Raw genomic sequence first — 17807 nt, forward strand, 5'->3', positions numbered from 1 at the left:
ATACATGTATACACACACACACACACACACACAATAACTGAAATATGATATATGATACGTAGCTATAATTTTTTTTTTTTGAGACAGAGTCTCGCTCTGTTGCCGAAGCTGGAGTACAGTGGCATGATCTCGGCTCACTGCAACCTCTGCCTCCCAGGTTCAAGTGAGTCTCCCACCTCAGCCACCCAAGTAGCGGGGATTATAGGTGCGCACCACCACGCCCAGCTAATTTTTGCATTTTTAGTAGAGACAGGGTTTCGCCATGTTGGCCAGGCTGGTCTCAAACTCCTGACCTCAAGTGATTTGCCCACCTCAGCCTCCTAAAGTGCTGGGATTACAGGCGTGAGCCATGGCACCCATCCTGTAACTATAATTTCTAAAATGTGATATGTATCTGTGATTTCTACTGATGATACTCAAAAGTACTGCTAACACTACTATGACTTGTTAAAAGGAGGACTGGCTGGGTCAAGCCTTTCAGAACTGAAGGAAATGCTTAATATCAGTTAGAGGTTAATAAAAATAAAATTATAAGTTTTCCCCATCTATGTTCACAGATTCCCTGATTTCTCTGAGGACTCCAGCTTAAGAATCCCTGCTCTCAAGAGTACTGGCTGGGTCAGACAATATCTTCAGGCCATAAAGCCTACTGATTAGTCCTAAGTTTCCAGTATTTTTTGGCTAAAAGAAGTTATGTCAGCCGAGTACAGTGGCTCACACCTGTTGTCCCAGCACTTTGGGAGGCCAAGGCGGGTGGATCACTTGAGCCCAGAAGTTCAAGACCAGCCTGGACAACATGGCAAAACCACACCTCTATAAAAATATAAAAAATTAGCCAAGCATGGTGGCACGTGCGTGCCTGTAGTCCCAGCTCCTTAGGAGGCTGATGTAGGAGATCACTTGAGTCCAGGAGTTCAAGACCAGGCTGCAGTGAGCCAAGATCACACCATTGCCCTCCAACCTGGGTGACAGAGCGAGACCCTGTTTCAAAAAAAAAAAAAAAAAAAAAGTAGTATGTCACTCTCCTTTACCCTCTCTCTTTCTAATTTATCTGGATTTTCTTGCTCTGTCATCACTATCTGGGCCAATGAGATATCTGAATAGCCTCACGGTCTTCTTGTCCTATTTTCCACAACAGTATTGTTACGCTCAAATGATTCTAAAAACCTTACAGTATTTTCCCATCCCAATCACCTACATCAATGCAATTCAGTCTCATCTGGAACGTATGAATCTATAAGCAATTCTTCTCCCCGTACCCTCTGTCTACTAATAAATCCTTTCAACAGTAATCTATTATTTGAATACCTATCAAAGAAACCTGTAGCTCAGAAAAATGAATTAACTTGCCCAAGATCCCCCAACAATAAAACTCCTAGAGAAGTCTTTAGAGATATTTTGTGCCAATCACCGTGCATTTGTGTTCGCATTAGGAATACCTGATAAGGCAAATATGGCCTTAGTTTTTAAATCACTGCATTCCTCTCTGCCTTGCTTCCTGATGCGTACAGTTGGAGATTACATGGCTAAAAAATTTAACTACATAATACAAGTATGATCATCTAAAGAAATAATTGAAGGCCAGGCACAGTGGCTCACTGGCTTACACCTGTAATCCCAGCACTTTGGGAGGTCGAGACAGGTGGATCACTTGAGGTCAGGAGTTCGAGACCAGCCTGGCCAACATGGTAAAACTCCGTCTCCACTAAAAATACAAAAATTTGGCCAGGCATGGTGGCTCACACCTATAATCCCAGTACTTTGGGAGGCCAAGGCGGGTGGATCACAAAGTCAGGAGTTCGAGACCAGCCTGGCCAAGATGGTGAAATCCCGTCTCTACTAAAAATACAAAAATTAGCCAGGCACAGTGGCAGGCACCTGTAATCCCAGCTACGCAGGAGGCTGAAGCAGGAGGAACGCTTGAACCTGGGAGGCAGAGGTTGCAGTGAGCCAAGATAGCACCATTGTACTCCAGCCTGGACAACAAACTGAGTGAGACTCTGTCTCAAAAAAAAAAGAAAAAGAAAAAAGAAATAATTGAAAAAATAATAATTAGTAATATAAATCTGGAGTTGAACCAATTATAATTTCCTGTTTTAAGAAAACTGTATTCCTTCCCTAAGATAATTTCCTATCTCCTTAATGTGAACATATACTTCAAAACATTTTGATCAAATAAAAGAGAACAGTGTGTTCTGCTGAGAAATCTAATGACAACTATAAACATATTATGAAAGAATATATTTATTTTTATTTTATTTTTTGTAGATACAGGGTCTCACTCACAGGCCCAGGCTGGTCTCGAACTCCTGGGCACAAGCAATCCTCCTGCCTTGGCCTCCCAAAGTGCTGGGATTACAGGCATGAGCCACCACACCTGGCTGTGAGAGAATTTATTTAATAGAGGAATGATTATCATCACACTAATACTCTCAAGTAAAATGTGCATTTGGTTTTAAAAAAACAAGTTTTAGAGTTTATGAATAATTAGCACACATTTAACACATACCACTTTATATGGATTATTACAATGTAAACAGAAGCAATTGCTTCAATTATCACTTAAAAATTACCTCAATTGGGCAGGGCACAGTGGCTCACGCCTGTAATCCCAGCACTTTGGGAGGCCAAGGTGGGCAGATCACCTGAGGTGAGGAGTTCAAGACCAGCCTAGTCAACATGGTAAAACCCCATCTCTACTAAAAATACAAAAATTAGCCGGGCATGGTGGCACGTGCCTGTAGTACCAGCTACTGGGGAGGCTGAGGCAAGTGATTCTCCAATCACTTGAACCTGGAGGCAGTGGTTGCAGTGAGCCGAGATCGCTCCACTGCACTCCAGCCTGGGTGACAGAGCAAGACTTCATCTCAAAAAAAGAAAAATTATGATAATAATATTACCTCAATTGCTACTAAAAAAATACAAAGAGAATTATTATGTATTCATCTCTTGTTATTTCAATCAGCAATACCACTGCTCCTTAGATATCCTGAAAAAAATCATCTTTTCATACTCTCCTCTGTTGCCCAGGCTGGAGTGCAGCGGCACGATCTCAGCTCACTGCAACCTTCCAGCTCCAGGGCTCAAGCGATTCTCCTGCCTCAGCCTCCCAAGTAGCTGAGATTACAGGTGTGCGCCACTACGCCCAGCTAATTTTTGTATTTTTAGTAGAAATGGGGTTTCACCATGTTAGCCAGGCTGATCTCGAACTCCTGACTTCAAGTGATCCACCCACCTTGGCCTCTCAAAGTGCTTGGATTATAGGCATGAGCCACCACACCTGGCCCTTTTCATACATTTATTCAATACACAACTACTGACGGCCTATTATGTGCTAGTAAACATAAGCAATATGGAGACAAAGTGTGATCACTGTTTTCAGCTCTCAGGGGGTTTACAAACTAAAGAAGAGCAGGTAAGCATGATATAAATGTTTTCGTTCTAAAATATCTGTAACAGCAACATGTTGTGGAAGAACAAAGTAGTAGCCGGTTTTACTTAGAGAGACATTAAAAGGTTTCCCAACATGAGAACTGCAGAACTTAGCAAAAAGGGAAGAAAAACATACTGTTTACACTTAACTGTCAATAAATTACTGCTACTATTACAGTACACAAGCACTTTCCAAATTTTATTTCACTTAATTATCACAACAACCCTTTGGGACCAGCAGTTCACAATAAGAAACCAATGGTGTACAGGATAAATGAGTAGCCCAAGATGACGCATCTTGTAAATGGAAAGGCCAGGAATAAATTGAGCTCTGTGTAATTTGATATTCTTCCCACTATACCAGGTGGCCTAAACTGAGTTTTAAGAATAAATAAGACTTATCAGAGAAAAAAGGAGAAAAAACACAGCAGAGAGAAGAGGCATAAAGATATGACTCATGAATTATCTTAGAAGGGAAGGAAAACTATCTTGGACTATATACATATACATATGAAATATATATACACACACGTACATACTAATAAAAGAAATAATGACTTATAAACTAAGACAATTTATGAACTGAACTATGATTAAAAATTCCATACTCAAATTTACTTAAGAGATTGCTCCATAATGGAGACCTTAAAGGAACCTACATTATGATTTCAAAAATGTCTGATTTACAAATCCTTTAATCATCAAACATGTTCATAAATAATTTTAATCAATTGAACCCATTAATTAAAATAAATCTAAGATAACATACAAATAAACATAATTCATTAAAGTTCTACTTTAACACTTATGCAATTACACTACATTTTAAAATTATGTTTCCTTTATTACAATTTCCTTTTTAAGCCCAAGAATGGTATAGTTATAAAGGTTAAACATGGAGTTTTTCATATGAAATAAATCTAAAAAATCAAACTCAACTTTTAACATTATTTGAGAGGAAAATAAATCGTACCTCTGCATTGTGTTTGGTTGTTATTTCTAACTTTTCTTTTTTAGCCCAATGGAGTTTCTTCCTGAGATTATCAGTAATATCCAACTCTGTTTCATTTTTAAGTATTTGTTTTACATCCAATGAGGCATTCTTCAACCTTTAAAATGAGATTACAGTAAAATGTATATGCTTCTCATAAAGCACATTTCAGAGCATTTCTGATATTTTTGATAACTTATTTTTCAAAAAACAAAGAGAACATGACATGGTTCTTGACTTAGAGTTCACAATCTAGTAAAAGATGTCCACTGCAAAAGCTACGTAGAAATACAAAGTAGTATATATAGATAGATAGATACCTAGCAACAAACCACTGTCTAATGGGAAATTACCACATTATTCAAGATTGCTACTTAAACTGTCTGATCATATCACAACCTGGATAATTTTGGAAGAGACTGGGTTCTCCCACTTTTTTTCTTTGTAAATAATACATTTTGTTTACTGCAAATGTAATACATAATACAAAAAGAAAAATGTCAGACTAAAGCACCCTACTCTCTCCCAAAAATAAAAATAAAAAATTAAAATAACAGCAAACAGAATTTAGAGGTATAAACTCACAAGAGAAAGAACACAAAAGATGAGATAATAGCAACCAATTACTGGAAGCTGAAATGCATGTGGACAAGTGGTAACTGATAACCCCCAAAAGCTCAGTAATTGGCAACACCTTTGAAAATGGAGGTAAAAGTAGAGCAGAAAACAGGAGAATTATTTGAAAGTCTGCCAACAAAATAATTACATCCTCAGATCCCCATCCCCCATACCACACAACTGGGTACCTATCTCTTTCCCAGTCTGGCAGAAAAACACTAGGGGTTTATTCCCTGGAGAGGATAAAACAGAGGGTCTCTGGATCAGAAGACATTAGATACAAATGACCTAAGTTTTTCATACTATATACAAGAAGCTTGAGTTAAAAGTTACATAAGGAAAGAGCGCTCTAGAGTTTTAACACTACTTGTCTTGCCAGAATGTTCTTGCCAGAACGATGGCAGTCAAGCAGAAATTGGAAGTGTCTTCCCTACAGAACCTAAGCAACCAGGTGAAAAATACCTAAAGATACTGATGCCAGTGGTTCTCTAGAAAAACAGCTTAACCATATAACCCTACAGAGCATGCCACAAACACAAAGTCTCACACACTGAGCTTCCAGTCATCTTTTTAGGTTAAGCCCCTACTTTTCAATATAAGCAGACAGCCAACAATCACCAAAAGTTTAATAAGCATCTAATATGATAAGCAGAGACCAAAAATATGGTGCATAGAAAAGAAGCATGCCTTGAAAGACTATGCAGAAAGATGACAACTTAGAAGAGGGGGAAAAAAAAACTAACATTGTCTACTAAAAAAAATAGGAGTATATCATCCATATGTCACATCCATGACTGCAATAAGAAATGAAATACTCAGAGAAAAAAAAAACAGCTCTTAAAAAATCAAAAACAGCCAGGTGCAGTGGCTCACGCCTGGCCTCCAAGCACTTTGGGAGGCTGTGGCGGGCAGATCACTTGAGGCCAGGAGTTCAAGACCAGCCTGGCCAACATAGTGAAATCCTGCTTCTACTAAAAATGTAAAAAATTAGCTGGATGTGGTGGCTCATGCTTGTAATCCCAGCTACTTGGGAGGCAAAGGCAGGAGAATCCTTGAACCCAGGAAGCAGAGGTTGCAGTGAGCAGAGATCACACCATTGCACTCCACCCTGGGCAACAAGAGCAAAACTCCATCTCAAAAAAAAGAAAAGAAAAATAAAAGTAATCAAAAACACAAACTAAGAAAACGAAAAACTAAATAAATAAAAATAAAAGAAAAATCTCCCAGAAAATAAAGCAAAAAAAGAGATGGAGATGAAAAATAGAAAATTTTTTAAATTAGAAGACTGTCCAAGAAGTTCAAAATCTAAATAAAGGTGCAGAATGAAAAAAAATAAATTTATAACATTAAATAGTCTTGTTATTTTGTAAGCATTGTTCTAAGCATTTTACATATATAAACTTATTTATTCTTCACAATAATCTCATGAGATTGGTACTATTATGACCCCCTATTACCCAAGTTCACAGGGTTAGTGAGGGAGAGGCAGAGCTGAAATTCAAACCCTGAAAGCCTGGCTCCATGATATATCCTCTTAACCACTGCACTACAATGTCTCTCTGAACGGGAGGAAACTATTACAGAAACAAATCCATGGAAATAGGCGGATTCCGAAGGATATAAGTTTCAAACCGAAAAGGCCTATTAAAAGAGCCCAGGTTAAATGCATGGAAATTTCAGAAAACAAGGAACAAAAAAGTAGTTCCTCCAAAGTCTAGAGAGAAATAAATAGGTTTTATACAAAAGACTAACAAATATGTTTGACTATAAAAATCCCTGAAAGACAACCTAGGCAATACCATCCTGGACACAGGAACGGGCAAAGATGTCATGATGAAGATGCCTAAAGCAATCACAACAAAAGCAAAAATTGACAAATGGGATCTAATTAAACTTAAGAGCTTCTTCATGGCAAAAGAAACTATCAACAGTTTAAACAGCCTAGAGAATGGGAAAAAAATTTGCAAATTATACATCTGACAAAGGTCTAATATCCAGCATCTATAAGCAACTTAAACAAATTTACAAGAAAAAAAAACATTAAAAAGTGGGCAAAGGACATAAAAAGACACTTTTCAAGAGAAGACATACATGCAGCCAACAAGCATATGAAACAAAGCTCAGTATCAGTGATCATTAGAGAAACGCAAATCAAAACCACAATGACATACCATCTCACACCAGTCAGAATGGCCATTATCAAAAAGTCAAAAAATAAGGCCGGGTGCGGTGGCTCACGCCTGTAATCCCAGCACCTTGGGAGGCCAAGGCAGGTGGATCACAAGGTCAGGAGATCGAGACCATCCTGGCTAACACAGTGAAACCCCATCTCTACTAAAAATACAAAAAATTCTCCGGGCGTGGTGGCGGGCACCTGTAGTACCAGCTACTCCGGAGGCTGAGGCAGGAGAATGGCGTAAGCCCAGGAGGCAGAGCTTGCAGCGAGCCAAGATCGCACCACTGCACTCCAGCCTGGGCAACAGAGCGAGACTCCACCTCAAAAAAAAAAAAAAAAAAAAAGATGTATTGGAGATGTAGATGGTGCAATCATGCAACGCAAAAGAAATAAAAGGCATGCATACTGGAAAAGAAGAAGTAAAACTGTCTTTAATTACAAAGGACATGATTCTGAAAGAAAATTCTAGAAATCCACTAAGAAAAAACAGACTAGAACTAAAATCAATTTCAGCAAGGTCACAGAATACAAGATCAATATACAAAAATCAATTATACTTCTATATCCTAGTAATGAACAATCCAAAAACAAAATTAAGAAAACAATTCCATTTATAACAGCATCAAAAAGAATAAAATAAATTTAACAAAAGAAATGCAAGGCCAGGGATGGTGGCTCATGCCTGATGCCAGCACTTTGGGAAGCCAAGGCAGGAGGATCACTTGAGGCCAGGAGTTCAAGACCAGCCTGAGAAACATAGCAAGATCTTGTCTCTACAAAAATAAAAAAAATTGGCCAGCCATGGTGGTACATGCCCGTAGTCCTAGCTACTAAGGAGGCTGAGGCAGGAGGATCACTTGAGCTCAGGAGTTGAGGCCACAGTGAGCTAAGATCACGCCACTGTACTCTAGCCTGGGCAACAGAGCAAGACCTTGTCTCAAAAAAAAAAAAAAAAGTGAAAGATTTTTATACTGAAAAATACAAAATGTTGTTCAAAGGAGTTGAAAAGCTAAACAAGTGGAAAGACATTCCACCATATTCACATTCATGTAAGGAAAACTCAATATTATTAAAATGGCAATTCTCCCCAAATTATTCTACATATTCAATACAATCCCTATTAAAACCCCAACAGACATTTTTGCAGAAACTGAAAAGCTGATCCTAAAATTCATATGGAAAGACAAAGAATTCAAAATAGCCAAAACCATCTTGAAGAACAAATGGGAAAACTTTTGATTCCTAATTTCAAAACTTACTATAAAGCTACAGTAATCAAGACAATGTGATATTGGGTTAAGAACAGACATGTACGCCTGTAATCCCAGCACTGTGGGAGGCTGAGGCCGGTGGATCACAAGGTCAGGAGTTCAAGACCAGCCTGCCCAAGATTGTGAAACCCCGTCTCTACTAAAAATACAAAAATTAGCTGGGCACAGTAGCAGGTGCCTGTAATCCCAGCTACTCGGGAGGTTGAGGCAGGAGAATCACCTGAACCCAGGGGACAGAGGTTGCAGTGAGATCACGCCACTGCACTCCAGCCTTGACAACACAGTGAGACTCTGCCTCAAAAAAAAAAAAAAAAAAAGAACAGACATGTAGATCAATATATCAGAGTTAAGACTCTAGAAATAAACCCATACTTAAATAGTTAAGTAATTTTCAACAGAAGTATCAAGGCAATTCAACAGGGAAATGTTACTCTTATCAACAACGCTGCTGGAACAACTGGCTATGCACATGCAAAGAGACAAATTTAGACCCTTACCTCGTACAAAAAGTAACTTAAAATAGAGCACTAAATATAAGAGCTAAAATTATAAAACTTCTAGAAGAAAACATAGAAGAAAAATCTTCACGACCTTAGGTTAGTCAGAGATTTCTTATATACAAAACCAAAAGCACAACTCCTATAGGAAAAGAACTGATAAACTGGACTTCATCAAAGTTAAAGACTTGTACATTTCCAAAGACACTATTAAGAAAACGAAAAGTCAAGCCACTAAACAGGAGATAAATGTTTCCATATCATATATCTTATTTTTTGTTGTTGTTGTTGTTGAGACAAAGTCTCGCTCTGTCACCCTGGCTCAAGTACAGTGGCATGATCTAGGCTCACTGCAATCTCCGCCTCCCAGCTTCAAACAATTCTCATGCCTCAGCCTCTGGAGTAGCTGGGACCACACAGGCACACCACCACGCCTGGCTAATTTTTGTATTTTTTTGTAGAGATGGGGTTTCGCCATATTGGCCAGGCTGGTCTCGAACTCCTGGGCTCAAGCAATCCACCCACCTCAGCCTCCCAAAGTGCTGGGATTACAGGCATGAGTTACTGCACCAGGCCAGCAAATCATGTATCTGATAAAGGACTTGCATTCCAAATATACAAACACTCTTAAAGCTCAATAACATAAAAAAAAAAACCACAATTTAAAAATAAACAGATCTGAAGAGACATTTCACCAATGAAGATACATGAATTACCAAAAAGCACATGCAAAGATGTTCAACATCATTAATCATTAGGAAAATTCAAATTATAACCACAATAACATATAACTTCACACTCACCAAAATGGCTAAATTGAAATAGATAAAAACCAGTATTGGTCAGGTTATAGAGAAATTAAAACCCTCAATTATTGCTAGTGATAATATAAAATGACCCAGCCACTTCAGAACATAATTTGGCAGTTTCTTGAAAATTTTAACATAAATTTACTATATGATATAGCATTGCTGCTCCTAAGAATCTACCTAAGGGAAACAAAAACATATGTCAACACAAAGACATATGCAAACGTGCACAGCAGCATTATTCATAGTACCCAAAAAGTGGAAACAACTCAAATGTCTGTCAACTGGCAGATGGGCATAATGTGGCATATCCATACAATGGAATACAATCAGCAATAAAAAGAAACGAAGGGCTGCTACGTGCTACAACTTGACAAACCTCAGGAATATGCCCTGTAAAAGAAGCCACAAAAGACCATCTATTATGTGATTCCATTCACATGAATTGTTCAAAAAAGGCAAATCTATAGAAACAAAAAGTAGATTAGTAGCAGATTTTAAATAACTGTGTCCAGATTCTATAATTATAAAAAGTAATTCAGCCATTAAAAATGATGACAAGCCGGAGCAATGGTGCGTGCCTACAGTTCCAGCTACTTGGGAGGCTGATGCAGGAGGATTGCCTGAGGCCAGGAGTTCTCAGACAGCCTGGGCAACAAAACAAGACCCTACTTCAGAAAAATTTAAAAACTTTGATACATTGATGTGGTAAGAAGTTTCCCCAAAATTGAAAAAGCAGGATACTAAATAAGGTGAAATATTCTAATTTGTAAATACATATTTAAAATTAGCCAGGCGTGGCAGCAGGCGCCTATAATCCCAGCTACTTAGGAGGCTGAGGCAGGGGAATCACTTGAACTCGGGAGGCGGAGGTTGCAGGGAACCAAGATCATGCCACTGCACTCCAATCTGGGCGACAGAGCAAGATTCTGTCTCAAAAAAAAAAAAAAAAAAGTGGGGGGTGGGTAGCTTCAAAAGCTAAGTGGAAAACAAATTTACGGGTAAATTACATGTTAGTCTTCGTACTTGTCCCACCCACACATCCTTGCTGAAAAGGCAGTCTAGATCAGTCCTTCTCAAACTAAATATGAGGAAGGACTATCTTCACCCCATCCATGATGATTTTGTAAAATATATTTAATGCATTATTTTTAAAGAAATTTTAAAAACAGACAGAATACAACCCCAAATGTTTTACTCTTAGATTCAGTAGACAGAATATTACACTGTTACATGACTATAAAAGTTTCTAAACATTTACTTTTAATTTCAGTACTTATTTCTTTGTAAAGCACACTTAGGAGAGACTGCCACTGCCCTATGTGGTCCAGTTTTATATTATAGACTCCACCCACCAAAGGTGAATGAACTAAAGGTAGGCGCCACGCCCAAAGGCAGAAATCAATGGTACAAGAAAGATGAGCAACAGCAATTAGGCGTTACGTCTTGAAGGGTAAACTGAGAGATACCAAGTAAGGAAGCGAAACAGCAACAGGAGCTAAGACTAAATGAATGCTTAAACAGTAGCCATGAATTAGAGCTGGGCCAATGAAGAAAGAGGAATTAAAGCCACAGAGGTTAAAGAAAACAAAACAGAAATATAAATAAAAAATACAAGGGAAAGATTTAAAGTAGTGGAAAAGAACGAGCAAGTCTCTAGTAACAGGACAAAGTTCAGACACACAGACCTTTGTGGTCCAAATTAACAGAGGAGCACAAAATCCCCATAAAGTCTCTAGAATCAGTTCCAATTCTTATGAGGCTTCATTCATGCTCCTTCAGTCCCACAGAATTTCTACTCCCCTTACCATCCCATGAGAATTCTTACAGTTAGCTCTACAACCACTGACTTCTCCCTGTTCCTTGCAACTAAAAACGTTCATCAACTAAAAGAAGAGACTAGAGGCTTACCTTTGGGTATCACCAGTATTACTTGAAGTATTCAAATTCATGATGTTTTCCAACTCTTTCAAAATACCCTGCTGTTTCTTAATGACATATTTCTTTCTTGATGATTAAAATTGCCCAAGATGTCTGTGGCTTCACGTTAGATGATTTGAGGTCTGTTAAAATAGTAAATGATACAATAGCAGTTTGAGTCCTGACACTATTGGAGATTTTTCTTGTTTTTTGGTTTATTTGGGAAAGATGTAATAATTGATAAGTGAAATTGTAGGTGTATAGAGATATCTAGACCTCAGAAGATCACCAAAAGAAAAGGAACTCAAATAAGCAGACTGAGATGGAGACTGTATCTCAGTGCTGAGAAATGACTAACAGCTCCTACATATAGATCCAAAGGATATTTACAACAGTGATTCACGTGGCTGACTGAACAGTCTGACCTAGGACACAGGTTGAAATTTTGGCCAAGATGATGTGGGAATGGGGAGATCCCATCTATCCAGGGACCTGAAAGACTAGGTTGGAAATAGTGGTAGACAAATGAATACCACCGTCATTCATCTACTGAACACCTACTACAGCGTCAAGCACTGTAATTGGTATTTTATATATAGCATTGTGATCCTTACAACACTGCAATGTAAGGATTATCCCATTTTTCTACCAAGAAAACCAAGACTGAGATTAAAAGTAACTTGAGCCGGGTGCGGTGGCTCACGACTGTAATCCCAGCACTTTGGGAGGCAGAAGCAGGCAGATCACCTGAGGTCGGGAGTTCTAAACCAGCCTGACCAACATGGAGAAACCCCATCTCTACTAAAAATATAAAATTAGCCAGGCGGGGTGGCACATGCCTGTAATCCCAGCTACTCAGGAGGCTGAGGTGGAAGAATTGCTTGAACCTGGGAGGCGGAGGTTGCAGTGAGCCAAGATCGCACCATTGCACTCAAGCCTGGCCAACAAGAGAGAAACTCCGTGTCAAAAAAAAAAAAAAAAAGAAAGTAACTTGAAAAAGTCACATAGTTACAGAACCAAGATTCCAATTCATAACTCTCTGACATTGAAGTTCAAGTTCTTTCTAACAGGCCACTGATGACACATAAACCTGAACTATAAGTTATCTTACGTGAGGGTTATTATCCTCACTTTATAAGAAAACTCATCTGATTCAGAGACGCTCAACTGTCTTGCCCAAAGCCATTCAGCTATTAAGTGGGGGGCACCAAGGAGTCTCTATCAAGCTCTTCAGATATTGTCCCAAAATCTTGTCACATTATCACCACGCTCCTGAAGGTCAGACCCCAGGGAAACTTCCTTCAGAATGAAAGTAAGAGTTAGAAACTAGAAGGAATGGACCCTTCTGTATTTAAGAGTAATGTCCAAGGCACAAAAACACATACATGAAATGTTCCTGTTTTGTTGAAAAGCTTAAATACACATACGCAGAGGTGGCACAACAGGCATAAACAGACCTCTATTTACCTCTTAGGAAAATAATTTCAGATAGTTAGGGCCTTAATCATGTTTTCGTATATTGGGCAGAGAAGTGTGGCAAGTAGAGGTTACGAAACTTTTAATAAAGTTGTTTCAATAAAGTTAAAGGGAATCATCATACTTCAGTGCATTATTTTGGCACCTAACATCTTCAAATCTGAATGGTCCTCCAGAGAGAGTCTTCCATAGCTCAGAAGCAAGTTTCATCTACTTCTAGCTCACTGATATACAACCAGTAGAATACAGCAAAGATGAAGGGATGCCGCTCTTATGATTACATTATATAAGACTTTTATCTTAGCAGACTGAATGACAATCTCCTGCTGACCTTAAAGAAGCAAAGTGTCAGGCCAGGTGTGGTGGGTCACACCTGTAATCCCAGCACTTAGGGAGGCCGAGGTGGGTGGATCACGAGGTCAGGAGTTCGAGACCAGTCTGGCTAAGATGGTGAAACCCCGACTCTACTAAAAATAAAGAAAATTAGCTGGGCGTGATGGTGGGCGCCTGTAATCCCAGCTACTCAGGAGGTTGAGATAGGAGAATCGCTTGAACCCAGGAGGTGGAGACTGCAGTGAGCCGAGATTGCGCCACTGCACTCCAGCCTGGGCTACAGAGTGAGACTCCATCTTAAAAAAAAAAAGCAAAATGTCATGCTGTGAACTGCCCATGGAAGAGGCCACATGGCAAAGAACTGCAGGCAGCATCTTGGACCCAAGGTGAAAAAATCTTGAGTAACAGGCAGGTAAGACAGGAAAATGGGTTTCCACACCAGCTCTGCCTGTGTGTCTTTTATCAAGTCTTTCTTTTTTTTTTAATTTTCTTCATCTTCCTCGCTGATATCAGCCCCTGATGACACAGAGAAGAAGGATTTACTTCTCTGTGTGTTTTAGGAAGACTAAATCAATGAAGGACCAAAGTTGATACGGTCAGTGGCTGAATATGAACTATGATGGGATTCCCATGCAATCGAGCATGGCAGAGAAGGTGCAGTAAAATCTCCTCCCTCTTCTTCCACCAGGTAAAAAGGCAAGGAATGATGAGGACAGTCAAGTTCAGAGTTACAGGATAGTAATGAAAATGTCAATGGAATACAAAGTTAAGTTAAAGAACTATAGTGCCCTTAAAGAGTATTTATTTCTAGCTTTACTTGGAACTTCCCTGTGAAACTCCACAAAGTTAAAATACACAATTTGGTCAAACTATGTCAGTGATTAAAAATTCCTTATGACATGCAATCAAAATTAGCCTTTCTCTTCTTCAATATTTGTTGAACTCTAAATATTACTTTCCATTTGAAAACATTCAATTGATCATTACTTGTGAACAAACTATATGATACAAAGTCATTCCCTGCTGTCATCATTCCAACTGTCACAAAACTCCCTTCTCCAGGCATTGTATTAAAACCTTTCTACATATTGTCTCATTTCACTCTACACCAACCCCAGGGGGAAGATAATGCTAATATCCATACTTTATACATGAGGAAACCAGGGCTTAAAGATAAGCAGTCACGGAGGAGGTTCCAAGACGGCCAAATAGGAACAGCTCCAGTCTGTAGCTCCCAGCATAAGTGACACAGAATATGGGTGATTTCTGCATTTCCAACTGAGCTTCCGCTAGTGATATCCAGGCAAACAGGGTCTGAAGTGCACCTCCAGCAAACTCCAACAGACCTGCAGCTGAGGGTCCTGACTGTTAGAAGGAAAACAAATAAACAGAAAGGACATCCACATGAAAACCTCATCTGTATGTCACCATCAACAAAGACCAAAGGTAGATAAAACCACAAAGATGGGGAGAAACCAGAGCAGAAAAGCTGAAAATTCTAAAAATCAGAGCGCCTCTTCCCCTCCAAAAGAACGCAGCTCCTCACCAGCAACGGAACAAAGCTGGACTGGGAATGACTTTGATGAGTTAAGAGAAGAAGGCTTTAGACGATCGGTAATAATAAACTTCTCCGAGCTAAAGGAGGATGTTCAAACCCATCGCAAAGAAGCTAAAAACCTTGAAAAAGATTAGATGAATGGCTAACTAGAATAAACAGTGTAGAGAAATCCCTGAATGACCTGATGGAGCTGAAAACGATGGCAAGAGAACTATGTGACGAATGCACAAGCTTCAGTAGCCGATTTGATCAAGTGGAAGAAGGGGTATCATTGATTGAAGAACAAACGAATGAAATGAAACGAGAAGAGAAATTTAGAGAAAAAAGAGTAAAAAGAAATGAACAAAGCTCCAAGAAATACGGGACTATGTGAAAAGACCAAATCTACGTCTGATTGGTGTACCTGAAAGTGACGGGGAGAATGGAACCCAGTGGAAAACACCCTTCAGGATATCATCCAGGAGAGCTTTCCCAACCTAGTGAGGCAGGCCAACATTCAAATTCAGGAAATACAGAGAACGCCACAAAGATACTCAACAAGAAGAGCAACTCCAAGACACATAATTGTCAGATTCACCAAAGTTGAAATGAAGGAAAAAATATTAAGGGCAGCCAGAAACGTCAGGTTACCCACAAAGGGAAGCCCATCAGACTAACAGCGGATCTCTCAGCAGAAACTCTACAAGCCAGAAGAGAGTGAGGGCCAATACTCAACATTCTTAAAGAAAAAAATTTTCAACCCAGAATTTCATATCCAGCCAAACTAAGCTTCATAAGTGAAGGAGAAATAAAATCCTTTTCAGACAAACAAATGTTGAGAGATTCTGTCACCACCAGGCCTGCCTTACAAGAGCTCCTGAAGGAAGCACTAAACACGGAAAGGAACAACCGGTACCAGCTACTGCAAAAACATGCCAAATTGTAAAGACCATCGAGCCTAGGAAAAAAACTGCATCAACTAATGAGCAAAATAACCAGCTAACATCATAATGACAGGATCAAATTCACACATAACAATATTAACTTTAAATGTAAATGGGCTAAATGCTCCAATTAAAAGACACAGACTGGCAAATTGGATACAGTCAAGACCCATCAGTGTGCTGTACTGAGGAGACCTATCTCACGTGCAGAGACACACATAGGCTTAAAATAAGGGGACGGAGTAAGATCTGCCAAGCAAATGGAAAACAAAAACAAGCCAGGGTTGCAATCCTAATCTCTGATAAGACAGACTTTAAACTAACAAAGATCAAAAGAGACAAAGAAGGCCATTACATAATGGTAAAGGGATCAGTTCAACAAGAAGAGCTAACTATCCTAAATATATATGCACCCAATACTGGAGCAGCCAGATTCATAAAGCAAGTCTTAGAGACCTACAAAGAGACTTAGACTCCCACACAATAATAATGGGAGACTTTAAAACCCCACTGTAAACATTAGACAGATCCACGAGACAGAAAGTTAACAAGGATATCCAGGAATTGAACTCAGCTCTGCACCAAGCAGACCTAACAGACATCTACAGAACTCTCCACCCCAAATCAACAGAATATACATCTTCTCAGCACCACACCACACTTATTCCAAAATTGACCACATAGTTGGAAGTAAAGCACTCCTCAGCAAATGTAAAAGAACAGAAATTATAACAAACTGTCTCTCAGACCACAGTGCAATCAAACTACAACTCAGGATTAAGAAACTCACTCACAACCGCTCAACTACATGGAAACTGAACAACCTGCTCCTGAATGACTGCTGGGTACATAACGAAATGAAGGCAGAAATAAAGATGTTCTTTGAAACCAATGAGAACAAAGACACAACATACCAGAATCTCTGGGACACATTCAAAGCAGCGTGTAGAGGGAAATGTATAGCACTAAATGCCCACAAGAGAAAGCAGAAAAGATCTAAAATTGACACCCTAACAGCACAATTAAAAGAACTAGAGAAGCAACAGCAAACACATTCAAAAGCTAGCAGAAGGCAAGAAATAACTAAGAACAGAGCAGAACTGAAGGAGATAGAGACACAAAAAAACCCTTCAAAATATCAGTGAATCCAGGAGCTGGTTTTTGGAAAAGATCAACAAAATTGCTAGACCACTAGCAAGACTAATAAAGAAGAAAAGAGAGAAGAATCAAAGATGTAATAAAAAAAGATAACGGGGATATCACCACAGATCCCACAGAAATACAAACTACCATCAGAGAATACTATAAACACCACTACGCAAATAAACTAGAAAATCTAGAGGAAATGGATAAATTCCTGGACACATACACCCACCCAAGACTAAACCAGGAAGAAGTTGAATCCCTGAATAGACCAATAACAGGCTCTGAAATTGAGGCAATAATTAATAGCTTACCAACCAAAAAATATCCAGGACCAGACGGATTCACAGCCAAATTCTACCAGAGGTACAAAGAGGAGTTGGTACCATTCCTTCTGAAACTATTCCAAACAATAGAAAAAGAGGGAATCCTCCCTAATTCATTTTATGAGGCCAGCATCATCCTGATACCAAAGCCTGGCAGAGACACAACAAAAAAAGAGAATTTTAGACGAATATCCCTGATGAACATTGATGCAAAAATCCTCAATAAGATACTGGCAAACCGAATCCAGCAGCACATCAAAAAGCTTATCCACCATGATCAAGTTGGCTTCATCCCTGGGATGCAAGGCTGGTTCAACATATGCAAATCAATAAA

At 39.1% G+C, this 17807-nt stretch overlaps 1 protein-coding gene across 7 annotated transcripts in view; it reads right to left on the reverse strand.

Annotated features, from left to right (window-relative positions):
• Positions 1-17807, reverse strand: part of CCDC171 (coiled-coil domain containing 171) — a 443650-nt gene that overhangs the window by 395864 nt on the left and 29979 nt on the right. For all 7 annotated transcript variants that reach the window (XM_054658718.2, XM_054658719.2, XM_001149040.8 and 4 more), the window contains exons 2-3: positions 11706-11857; positions 4406-4541 (exon numbers count right to left, since the gene is read on the reverse strand). In XM_054658718.2, the coding sequence (XP_054514693.1) occupies positions 4406-4541; positions 11706-11746 (177 nt within the window). In that variant the 5' untranslated portion in view covers positions 11747-11857. The remainder of the gene's footprint in view (positions 1-4405; positions 4542-11705; positions 11858-17807) is intronic.

This window comes from Pan troglodytes, chromosome 11 (genome assembly GCF_028858775.2).
Source record: "Pan troglodytes isolate AG18354 chromosome 11, NHGRI_mPanTro3-v2.0_pri, whole genome shotgun sequence".
Lineage (NCBI taxonomy): Eukaryota > Metazoa > Chordata > Mammalia > Primates > Hominidae > Pan > Pan troglodytes.